This window comes from Agelaius tricolor, unplaced genomic scaffold, assembly GCF_023055355.1.
Source record: "Agelaius tricolor isolate 1412-34295 unplaced genomic scaffold, bAgeTri1.0.p SCAF_36, whole genome shotgun sequence".
Classification (NCBI taxonomy): domain Eukaryota; kingdom Metazoa; phylum Chordata; class Aves; order Passeriformes; family Icteridae; genus Agelaius; species Agelaius tricolor.
The window spans coordinates 296287-308494 of record NW_027269296.1 but is presented as its reverse complement, the minus strand read 5'-3'; the positions used below and the strand labels follow the sequence as shown (position 1 = coordinate 308494).

At 60.2% G+C, this 12208-nt stretch overlaps 1 protein-coding gene across 1 annotated transcript; it reads left to right on the top strand.

Moving 5' to 3' along the window:
- Nucleotides 1–703: 703 nt before the first annotated feature.
- Nucleotides 704–3359, top strand: GPR3 (G protein-coupled receptor 3). The gene is made up of 2 exons (XM_071453015.1): nucleotides 704–920; nucleotides 1384–3359. Exon 2 carries the CDS (start codon nucleotides 1531–1533, stop codon nucleotides 2518–2520), a length of 990 nt encoding a protein of 329 aa, XP_071309116.1. The 5' UTR covers nucleotides 704–920; nucleotides 1384–1530; the 3' UTR covers nucleotides 2521–3359.
- Nucleotides 3360–12208: the final 8849 nt, after the last annotated feature.

The following is a 12208-nucleotide window of genomic DNA, read 5'->3' as shown; positions in this document are numbered from 1 at the left end:
CGCACACCTGCACGTTCTGCCCGCCCTGTACACACCTGCCCGCTCCGTGTGCCTGCAGCCGGCCCGTGCCCAGCGCCCCGCACTCCCCGCACTCCCTGCCCGCTCCAGGGCCGTGCCCGGGACACTCCGGTCCCTGCCCGGGCTCCGAGGGGTCCCAGCAGAGCCGTAGCCCGGCCCGGGCTCGCCGGGACCCCCTCTCTCCTCGCCGGCTTCGAGGAACCGGCGCGGGGGAAGAGCCTGGAGGAGCGCAGCCCTGTCCTTCCTCCTCTCCTCCTCCTCCTCTCCGGGGGCAGAGCTCCCCGCAGCCCCCCCGGCCGGGCATTCCCGCTCCTCCGGGCCCTGAATTATTCAGCCCGGCTGTGGGAACGTCCCACGGGGACGCACCGGGAGGGGAGGGCGCAGCGCAGCCCCGGCCGTGCGGGGGCAGGACGGGACCCATCCTCGACCACCCCGCACCCCCTGCTCCGGGCCGCCCCCTCCAGCGGAGCCCCCAAACCTCCGCATTGCGGGGAGAGCGCCGAGGCCGCCCCGTGCCCTCCTGTCAGGACGGTGGTGACCCGGGCTTGGGGGGTCCCTCTGGGCTCGGGGGGTCCCTCTGGGTTCGGGGGTCCCTTTGGGTTCGTGAGTCCCTCTGGGCTCGGGGGTCCCTCGGGCTCGGGGGCGGCGCGGGCGGGGGCGGGCGCGGGGCTGGGGGGGGCGGTTGTTGCTGTTTTTTATGAATGAGCGGCGATTACTATGCGGCGCGCGCGCTCCCGCGCTGCCCGCGCGGGCGCTGATTGGCTCCGGTGCGGCATTGACGTCACGGCGGGGCCGGGGGGCCGTGAGTCACCCGCGCCGGGCCCCCCCGGCCCCCGGTCGGTCCGGTCGCTATAACTCGGCGGCGCCCATGGCACCGGGGCAGCCCCGCGCAGCCCCGGCAGGTGAGTGCCCGGCCCCGGCGGCACCGGCGGCACCGGCGGCACCGGCGGCTCCGGCAGAGGGGGAGCCCGCTCTGGCGGAGCGCCGCGCTACCGGGAGGGTGGCGAGGGGCGGCCGTGCCCCCCAGCCCGTCCAGGCGCTGCGCTGCCGGCCCGGGGAGGGGTGGACCCCAGGGTAAGGAGGGACGCCATGGTGGGCACGGGAGGGGTCTGCTCCCGCGGGGTGATGAGCGGGGGACAGGGGCACCCCCTTTACCTGCTGCCGGGGATCCCCTCACTTCGGTGTTTTCCACTGCCAGTCCTGCTCCCCTGGATTTACCCACCAAAATCAGGCAGTGCCCAACCCCCAGCAGCTAAGGCAGGCAGGAGCAGGGGTGGTGTGTGTGTGTGTGTGTGTGTGTGTGTGTGTGTGTGTTCCCTTCCCTTTATTCACCTATTTATTTTAAAACTAAACCATCTCATCCAGAAAAATCCCCTCGGAGCAAGCAGCGAGCACACTCTCAACCTCCACTGCTCTGCCCACCCTCCTGAGGACAACTTTTGGGGGCAGGCAGTACTGTCCCATCAGGGGCAGCTCGTGGACAACAGCTCTTGCAGGCCAGCCTCTGCCACCATGATGGAGAAAGGGCCCCCCAACTCCAGCGAAGGCCAGCAAGGCTGGTTCTCAGCCAGGAATGGCAGCGGCAGCTCCTTGGACCTGGAGTCTGTGGTGCAGCCCCTTGCCTTGAACCCGTGGGATGTTGTCCTCTGCATCTCGGGGACCATCATCTCCTGTGAGAACGCCATCGTGGTCGTGGTCATCTTCTACACCCCGGCCTTCCGCGCCCCCATGTTCCTCCTGATCGGCAGCTTGGCCACCGCCGACCTCCTGGCGGGCGTGGGGCTGATCCTGCACTTTGCCTTCGTGTACTTCATCCCATCAGAGGCCGTCAGCCTCCTCACCGTGGGGCTGCTGGTCGGCTCCTTCACGGCCAGCGTCTGCAGCCTGCTGGCCATCACCATCGACCGCTACCTGTCCCTCTACAACGCCCTCACCTACTACTCAGAGAGGACGGTCACCAGGACTTACATCATGCTGATGCTCACCTGGGGAGCCTCCATCTGCCACGGGCTGCTGCCCGTCCTGGGCTGGAACTGCCTGGCAGAGCCGTCGGCCTGCAGCGTGGTCAGGCCGCTGACCAAGAGCCACCTGGTGCTGCTCTCGGCCTCCCTGCTGGCGGTGCTGGCGGCGATGCTCCAGCTGTACGTGCAGATCTGCCGGATCGTGTGCCGGCACGCCCACCAGATCGCCGTGCAGAGGCACTTCTTGGCCAGCTCCCACTACGGCACCAGCACGCGCAAGGGCATCGCCACGCCGGCCGTCATCCTGGGCACGCTGGCGTCCTGCTGGCTGCCCTTTGCCATCTACGGGCTGCTGGGGGACTGCAGCTCCCCGGCGCTCTACACCTACGCCACGCTGCTCCCCGCCACCTACAACTCCCTGCTGAACCCCGTCATCTACGCCTTCAGGAACCGCGAGATCCAGAAGGTGCTGTGGGCCGTGTGCTGTGGCTGCGTCTCCCCCTCGCCGCCCTTCCGCTCCCGCTCCCCCAGCGACGTCTGACCCCCCATCCCTCACTCACCTTCACGTCACTGCAGCCACAGGGGGATTTGCTCTCATGCCCCCTTTTCATGCAGGAGCTCTTGGAAACAAGCAGCTCTTCCCAGCCTCGTCCTTTTTGGGCACAACCCCTTCTTCTCCTCTATTTTTCCACTTTTTGAATAGAGAGAAAGACGTATTTTTTATCCATAATATAATCTATATTTATGTGTGAGAGAGAGGGGGCTGATCCTCATATTTTCTTTAAAACTATTTATGATGCTTTATTTTTTCAAGGGTGGGGAAACGCCAGGAATGTTCACCCCCCTCTTGTTTTTTTTACAGCCTTGTTATTTACCTCAGATAGTCAGAATATATTTTATACATTTGGGGAAGGGGAGGAGAGACTCGTTGCCAGAGGAGGAGGGACTCAACCCCCTCCCCCACTTCTCCAGCCGCCCATTTATTTATTTATCGGTATTTGAATTATTATTTAATTTGATTTCCATGCCTCCCTCCCGCACCCAGTGCTGGGCCCTGCTGCCCTCTAGTGCTCGCTGCCTTCAGGAGGGGGGGCTGCCCGAGCCTCTGCACCCCCAAACCCACAAGTTTTGGGGTCCCCTGTGTGCTGCCACCCCCCTCACGGCACCCAGGGCTCCCCCTGCCAAAGCCTTTCTTTGCACGGGGGTTGGATTTGCACATTTCTGGGGAGATGGATGTGAAGGGCCCCTCGTGAAGGGGACCCCTCTGGATGGGGACCCCTCTGGATGAGATCCCCTCGGGATGGGGACCCTCGGTGGGTCAGGGTGGGGGGGCTGCTTCTTGTTTACAACTCTGGTAGGGGAATAAATTAATTTGTGGTATGAGGTGCGGCTGTTTGATGCTGGGGAGAGGGTGGGACGGTGTTTCCCGAGGGGGCAGAGCAGGGGGAGGTTCCCGAGTGCCACCAGGGCCATCCCTGCTCCGTTTCCCTGCTCCCGGATGAGAGATGCCGAGTGACAGCGCCTCCCGCACCCATCACATCCTGTTAGCAGGAGCTGGCCCGGGGGGAGCAGCACGGAGGCCCCTGACCATCCTCATCCTCACAGCCCCAGCAGGCACAGGGGCTGCATCCGGCTCTGCTGGTGACATCTGACACGTCCCCCACCCGGGGATGGCAGGGACTCATTCACGGCTTCCATCCGAGGGGTGCAACCTGGGCCCTCCATCCAGCGGGAACGGCGCCTCTGCCTCCAGCTCTGCCTCCAGCTCTGCTCGCAGTCCCTCTCCTGGTGAAGGGGGCACGGGGGCCGTGCCCAGCACCCCTGGCTGAGATCCCCAGAGTCGCCGCTCACAGGGGATCCGAGCATCCCCCCGGCGGCCCCAGCTGCCTGCCGGCGGCAGGGAGGGCGGGTTAATGATGGCAGAGCTAATTAGGGCAGCTCGGCCCCTCGGGTCCCGCCCTGCGCGCCCCCCGAGCCGCCCCGGCCGGGCCAGCGGGGCTCTCACGGGAATTTGCGCATCTCAGATGCGCTGGGATGCGGCAGAGCCCGGGGCCGGGCGCGGCCGGGGCCGGGGGTGTCTGCGGCCCCCAGGCTCTGCTTCACCTTGGCTGGGGACCTGCGGCTGTTTATCGCAAAGGAAATGCAGATTTCCCTGAGCGCTGGCAGGGGCTGTGCCAGCAAGTGATGCGGGGAGGTGGGGCTGAATGGGGGGCCGAGGGCCCCGCAGATCGTCCCCCGCTCTCCCAGGGCTGGGCTCAGGCTGGGGATGGGGAATTTCGGGCTCCCCCTGTCCCCAGTGAGGTTAAGCCAGAGGGTGGAGCTGTTCATTCTGCCCCAGGGCCCTGCTGAGATCCCTCAGGAGATGAATCCCGAGCCTACATCCCCCAGCAGAGAAAAATCCTGCAATTCCCAGCTCTGCTGTGCTCAGGGGCAGTTTTTACCTGGTGATTCTATCAACATCACATGGCAGCTGAAACTGCTTTTCTCTCCCTCGTGCCTCCCCTGCTGATGTCTTCAGAGGGAGCTTCCTCATGGTGTGCAAGCCCATCCAGTTCCTCCCCCTCCCTGGGCTCCCTGTCACTTCCCCTGGGGACAGGGTGACACACCAGAGTGTGCAAGGCACAGAGGCAGCACCATTCAGGTGTGCTGGAAGCCCTGCTCAGGCTCCCACCCAGCACAGCCCGTGCTGGGGGGCCCAGGGCTGCAGCCCCCCCATTCCAGCTCCTGGCAGGGCTGTGCTGATGCTGTGCTGAGCTTCCCAGGCTGCTGGGGGCAGGCAGAGGGCTCAGGAGCTGTGGTGACAACGTGGCACCAGAAGCCATCACAGCTCAGGCCAAGGCGCTTCCCCAGCACCAGAAACTCGGGAGCTGAGCTTGAATGTCACCCCCAGCCCATCCCCTGCTGCCAGCACGGGGTCATTGCCCAGCTCCGTGCGCCCCTTCCCGGGTGGGGGAGGCACCTTTGGCTCCCGCCTGTGCCCGTTCCCTGCTCCAGGAGGGCTGGGGGAGCCCTGGCCCTGCTGGTCGCTCTCCAGCCAGCCCAGAGCCATTCCCAGCTGCTCCAGGCCCTTGGGGGAGGATGGAGCAGGTGGGGACACACAGCAGGGCCCAGCCTGCTCCCTTTTGTGTGGAGAAAGATGCAGAAAGTGAAGCTATAAAAAAGAGTCAAATCCATCCAAGAAGGTGCCAGAGTGCTGAGCAGCCACCCCCACGCCAGGGACGTGCAGGAGAGGCTCGGGAGGGACCAACAGCCCAACTGTGGGGTTAAAATATGAGCTAAGAGAGGTGGGCATGGCCTCACCCCAGCTGTGCTCGCACATCTGGCAGGGCCAGCCCTTCCCAGGCTCCCAGCAGATGCTGCAGGCACAGGCAGCTCCTGTCTCCAAGGCCTGGCTGTGCTGCAGGGCAGGCAGGGGGGTGGGCTGGGGTTCTCTCCCCTCTCTGCTGGAAGCAGTGGGGCCCAGATCTGGCTCCAAGCACTTGCCCTTGGCCACCGTGCAGGTGAGAGAGCTGGCAGCACCCACAACAGAGCCAGGGCTGGTCCCAAACCACCCTGCTCCAGCCCTGGTGCCAAAACCTCCGGGGTTTTGCCAGATGGGGGAGGGAAGGAGGCTGCTGCTACTGCAAAACCTCCCCCTGGCACCCTGAACCCCAAGTGCCCTGCCTGGGGTGCCCTGCCCTTCCCAAACCCCACCCCAGGGCTGGGTCTGTGCTCTCAGTGCTTTACTGAGTGCCCACGATGGGACCACGAGTCCTGAGGTGCCTCCTCCTGCACCACCCTGGGACCGCCGGGCCACGGGGAGGGCTGGCAGCTCCAGTTATGGGCCTGGGTTACATTTAAATGAGAAACCTCAGCCCTAGCTTGGGGGATTTTGTTTCCTTGGAAGCGGCAGCAGGCAGGAAATGAAGAAAACACGGCCCTGCTGTAAGTGTTTTACCAAATGCCGGAGGCAGCGGGAGGCACTTCCCAGCACAGCCCGGCCTCGAGCATCATCCCCGGCCACCACCACCACAGCCACGGCTCCGGGGCATCCATGGTGCTTCCCGGGGAGGGAGGCCTGTCTGAAAGGGCTCTGCTTGGTGGGAGACAGCAGAGCTCAAGGAGAGGGGCTCAGCAGCCTCCCATTTTATCCCTGCTGCCTCGTGCCACGAGCCCACAGCCATGCAGGGACCGGGGCCAGCAGGACCCTCTGCTCTCCACAGAAAGCCCCCAGAGGACCAGGCTTCCATGCTGGCTCAGGGCTGGGGCTTTGTCTGACTGGATGGGCAGAGTAATTCAGCCCTGGCCACCTCCCCAGTCCTGCCTTAAGCCCTGGCCATGGCGGCGCTGGCCTTTGCAGAGCGGCTGAGCCCGGCGCAGAGCTGCTGCCCTGCCAGACTGCAGAAACTTGAGCTCCAAATAACATAATTCCTCTGGCACCCCGTGGTTATTTGTGAGCTGCTGTGAGCAGATGGAAGAGTTACAGATAAAGCCATCCGCAGCACGGGAGCCGATTGCCTTCCCCACACACCCGCGTAGGCAACGGCAAAGGCAGGGAGGAGGAGAGAAAAACCCACCAGGCAGCGGGAGCGCCAGAGAGGAGTCAGCCATTTCTGAGGGGCTGAGCTGCCATCTCAGCACACCTACGTGCGAGGAACGGGGACTCTCTGCTGGCACCGGGCCCTCCCAGGATGCTGGGAGAGGGGAGCGCTCTCCCACCGCCCGTGGCCGCCTGGGCAGGGACGGCAGCGCCAGTCGGGGGTGACATTGGCACGGCGGAGCTGCCACACACGGGGAGAGCAGGCTGCTAACGCTGATCCGAGCTGGCAGCGCCTGCACTCGCCTCGGTCCCAGAGGGGGAATTAAGGGAGAGAAGCTGACGTCAGTGGTGGAAAGGACACACAGCCCACTCGTCCAAGGCAGCCGGCAGCATCTTCTGGGTGTTGCTAACACCACCTTGAAGGAGAAAATTAAATAGGTCTTTGGAGACGGGGGCTCCTGTGAAGGCGCAGCCTGGCCAGCTGTGATCCTGTGCCGAGTCATGTGGAAGAGACAGACGGGCACGGAGAGGGATCAAAGGCCGGGCCCGAGCTGGGTGTGCCAGGGCTGCGGAGCTGCGGAGCCGCTGCCCCAGCTGCGGCAGCAAAGCGCTGCTCACGGGCAGGGCTGGGGCTCGCACAATCAATCACTGCCAGCCTTCTCCTCCCTGCACCCGCTAAACCCCAGCCTCCAGGAGCTTCCCCGCTCCGTGCAGGGTGGAAGGATAGGGCAGATCTGGAGCTAAGATCTCCCTGTTGTTTAGGGGGTTAAACCAGCACAAAACTCACCAACACCCGACTTCCAAGGGCTGTCACTCCAAAAGCACAAAGCTAGGTGTTGTCCTGAACCTCGGAAAAGCAAAGGCACCACCTGGGCACAGCCGCGCCCAGCCTAAGGCAGCCAGGAGCTCCAGTTGCTCCTCCCTGGCTCCAGCTGGAGCCAAGGGCTGGGACAGGCAGCTCGAGGGAGCGTGGAAGCCCCAGAGCTCCCTCCTTCCCCTGCCCTCTGCGCCCCTGCACGACTAAAGGCCTTGCTTGTTCAGGAGCTGGCAAGGCCAATTAATCTAATGAGGTTTTGCAGCCAGGGACCATTGTCAGCCAAGAAAGGCACAGCGCTGCGGAGCGAGGCACCGGTGTCTCCTAAAGCCAAGGGAATTTGGCAGAGCACAGCCCGCGGTAAAAGCAGGGATGAGGAGCAGCAGGGACAGAGCCTTTTGTTGCTTTTCACCAAGCAGCGAGAAAACAGAGCCCCACGGAGCGAGGCCAGACGAGGCACCTGAGCTCGGGGCCAGCAGCCACCACTGCCAGGCACATTCGCTGCACGAGGGAGCTGGAGCTGTGAAATGGAGGCAAAAAGCTGCTGCAGCCCCTTCCCAGCCCAGCTGCAGCCACTCTGCTCTGCAAGATGGAGCCCGGGTTCATTTCCTATGGCAGGGAGGGCTGGAGGGAGGCTGGAGGCTGCTCCTGGTGGGGCTTCCTTGGCGCTGTGACCTCAAATTGCCACTGGTAATAGCCCTCAGCCCACCCCGGCGTGGAAAAGGTGTCTGTGCCGAGGTGTTTGTCTGGGCAGGAGGCATTTGGCACCTCCACGGACTCTGGGCTTCCCAAGGGACGCCCTGGTGGCTGCACGGAGGGCACAAGGACAGGCACGACTGGCTCGGGTGGCCCCGCACCTCCCACGCTCCCAGGAATGAGCTGGGTTTGCCCAGAGCAGCTGGGGCTGCCCCTGGATCCCTGGCAGTGCCCAAGGCCAGGCTGGATGGGCTTGGAGCAGCCTGGGACAGTGGAGGGTGTCCCTGCCCCCGGAATGAGAGGAGCTTTCAGGTCCCTTCCAGCCCAAACCTTCCCATGACTCCAAGTCACACAAAGCCACAGCAGCCCCTGTGCCAGGCCCGGCTCACACCCCCACAGTAACACACACAGGCACCGAGTGGATAGAAAGATTTTATCAAGTTTTTAAAAAGAATCAAAAAAATGATTACTTTTTTTTTATACACGTACATTACAAAATATTTGCAGTTGGGATCTTCATCCAGGGGTTACCGAGCTGATTATTAAAAACAACAAAACAAAGCAGCAGGAAATCTGGCTTATACAGCAACTGACAGGGAAAAGCACAGACATTACATGGGAATACGGAAGGCAGAGTCTGCACTGGGATGTGCAAGGATGGGCAGGGGCAGGCTCTGATCCCCCACACCCACTGCTCCCTGCAGAGTCCGGCCATCAGTGTTTGTTTTGCAGGGGTAAAAAAAAAAACAACCTGACAAATCTACAGTATTTTTCTCACATGTTTGGGGTTTTCCGTCCTTTTTTCTTCTTTCTAAGCAGAGTTTCACTGCTGAAACTCCTTTGGTCTGAAGTGAGGAACCCCTTGCACCCTGAGAGTATCCATCAAACGTCACCCTTCCACCCCCAGCCTGGCTGGGTCTGGGCAGGGCACTTCCCATCCCTCCTCTCCCACCTTATCTCCTGCTCAGCAATAAACCCCTAAGATATAAGTGGAATAATTACTCTTATAAATATATTTATATCATGTAGGAAAATAAGGCACTTCAGGAGGGGTTACAGCTTGTCTAATTCTATGACATTCTAATCAGGAAGAAAAATGGGTTAGTTTCTGAAGTGAATTAAAATGAATGTTAATACAGTAATAAAAACATCGGATCCACTTCCACTTCAAGGCTTTGTTTAAAAAGGAAGAGAAGAAAGCACCCCCGAAATCCAACAGCAGTGAAACCTGACCCGGGGCAGCTGCATCTGCCCTGCCAGGCAGCTCCGTCCCAGAGCCCCTCCAGGGCAGGAAGTTCCAAAAGAAACACGTTAAATAAGTTCACGTTCTGAAAAAAAAAATTAAAAAAAAAAAATCCAATCTCCCCTTTCCCTGAAATGACACTTGCAGGACTCCTCAGCCCCTGGGAGCTCCGGGAGCCCCTGGCCGGCTCTGGTAAGGGAGGAGAAGCAGTGAAGGTCACCGGGCCGAGCCCGGGAGCCGCGAGCGGCGGGGCAGAGGCTGCCGGGAGCAGCAGCCGAGCACTGCGGGCGAGGACACCGCCAGAATGGTTAACCAGGCAAGGCAGGCAGGGAGGGAGGGCGGCAGAGCCTGCCCGGACCCGCAGCACGGGCGAAATGGCTGCGAGGGGCAGCAGGAGCGCAGATCGTGCCCTGGGCTTTGGGAAATGCCTGAGGGCCGCCCCAGCCCCACCAAAGGGGAGGAAGAGTAAGAGCCCCCAGCAGGAGGGCAAAGGTGGCAGGGCAGCCCCGGGCTTCCAGCGCAGCTGCTCTGTATTGCAAAGGTTGGTTTTGGCACCTCTCCTCCTCCCCTGCTGCTTTCAAAAACACTGAGCTCACTCGGTGGCCCAGAGCTCTGCGATTTTGCAAGGACACTCAGAGATGGTCCCTCTCTGGAGCAGCTGTTTCTCAGGGATCCCCACATAGGCTAAGGCAATCAAAGATTTAGGAAAAAAAAAAAAAAAGGGAAGGAATCAAAGGAGATTTAAAAAACACTCCAACAACCAACCTCCCCTACCCGTCCATAACCCTTCTGTTTAGGATCCTGCAGTTCTGATGCCTGCCCTGGGATGGGATTTGGGAGCAGAGGGTGTTTCCAGCAGGCTTGCAGGGACAAGGCAGTGTCCCTCCCGCTGCCTGGAGGCCAGAGGAGCCACCTCCAGCCGTGCCCACACAGCAGCATCCTTGTTGTGCAATAGGCAGAGCGAGGGACGTGTCCCAGGCCCCAGGCACGGCCCTGCCTGACACACCATCATGGGGCTCGGGGAATATGGCACTTCTGCTATTTCAGGCGGCAGGAAGACTCGCTCCCCTTTCCCAACAAGGGCTAAGTCTAGTTAATGCAGTCTCAGATTGAGCCAGGTTTGGCATTTGCGGGCTCCGCGCCTCCCTGTGTGATCCTGCTGTCAGCCCAGCTTAGCTCAGGGCCCGTTTTTGCTGGGAACTCGTCTCTCAGAGCAGCCAGAGGAGGATGCTCACAGAAACAGCAGCAGAACCAGGCAGTGCCTCCTCTCTCATCCCCTCACCCAGCTTGCAGAGACCATCCCTTTGCATTTCCAAGCCTCTCCACTGCACTGCACTCCAGGGGTTTGCTCCCTCTCCAGAACCTGGCACTAGTGCTGCCCAGGTGCTCCCTGGCTGCAGACAAACCCGAAGGTGCTGCCATCCAGGGAGCCTCTGGGGCCTCACTGGCTCCCAGCTGGGTCTGCACCCCTGAGCCCATCCTCCAGCCATCTCAACACACACGCAGGGAATCAGTAAGAACTCATGGCACAAGCTGAAGCCATCAATCAACTCCCAAGCAGGATTTCCAGCCAGCCTCGGGCAGAGCCCAGCGTTCCAGGTATCAGCAACATCATTAAAGGAGGCGAGGCAGGGAAGAGAGACAGGCACAGGCTGGTGAAATACTTTAGGAAAGGCAAAAAGATGGGAGAGTTGGTCTTAGTGGGACACACATCCCACAACAGCTGGACCCATAACCTCAAAAAGGCTTTGGAATTGCTTTTTGCATGACCCTTACTGAGTCATGTCCAAATTAAAATACACATCAGGGGTATCTGGGTTAGATTTCCAAGATATGCTCATATTCTATGTAAGGTAACATAAAACAGCAATAAAACCGAGGTCAGCTAGTTCAAATTCCCCATTTTCCCCTGCCAGTACTGGATCTATAGTGAGCAGTCTGGGAATTAATTCACAGGGTTAGTGAGGAGAAAAAACGTTCTCTTAAAATTAACTAATGAATTATAATAACAAAATTAGGGTAGGTTAGGTCTGATGTAACTGATGGGCAACTCAGTTCACACACACGATGTTTTTAGGCACACAAACTCCCCTCCCTAGGGGGAAGGGAGAAGAAGCAAAGGCAATACCAGCATTTAAGTCCCTGTGTTAACAGTACGGTCACCCCGCTAAAAAAAGCACCTCTCAAACTGCCCTGGCAGGCCAAGGACCACCACAGTGCCTGGTGCTCAGAGAGCCCCTCCCCACCCCATCTCCCTGTCTTAGGCACTGGATTTGGAATTTTAGAACACAATCTCAGCATGAATTGGAGAAAATCAGCCCGGCGAGGTCTGGCCACCACTCGGAGCTGACCACAGATGTGTCTCAGTGGGGCAGTGACTCTGCTTTCCCAAGAGTGGGAAGCTGAACAAGCATCCTGCCCTGGTTTTACATCCCTCTGTGCAAGTCTCCTCTTGGCAAAGCAGTCCAGGAGATTTGAGGAAGGTAAAGGCAGCTTCTAAAATAAAAAAAGTCTCTCCTTACACTGCACCCAAGGCACTCAGCACCCTTGGAGCTGGGAAATGCACCCCACACAGGGTGATCTGGAATTAATACTCAGGGGTCAGGGGGGAAGGAATTGTGCACTATTGCCAAAAACCTGATTATGTGACAGTGGGATGCAGCAGAGAACTGACATTTAAAGCCCATTTTCTTGCAGCACTACCAGTATTCACTGGCAAGGAAGAGCCATCAGATCAACTGTCTGCTGTTGCACTGAGAAAACCAGCTGAAAATGTCCTTCATCCAAAAGGCCACATGGCCACAACAGGATCATCCATCTTTACTTTAAAAATCCCTCAGGATGGAGGGTTTATATGTGCTCTGCCTGGTGGCATCAAAAATCTGGAGGTTTAGCTCTCTTTTAAATAAGCAACCGTTACACCCCCTCCAGCTAAATCCCAGCGCCGCATCCTCGGT

What these genes read in the sequence shown, in the direction of transcription:
- GPR3 (XM_071453015.1), top strand. Translation starts at nt 1,531, where the DNA reads ATGATGGAGAAAGGGCCCCCCAACTCCAGCGAAGGCCAGCAAGGCTGG.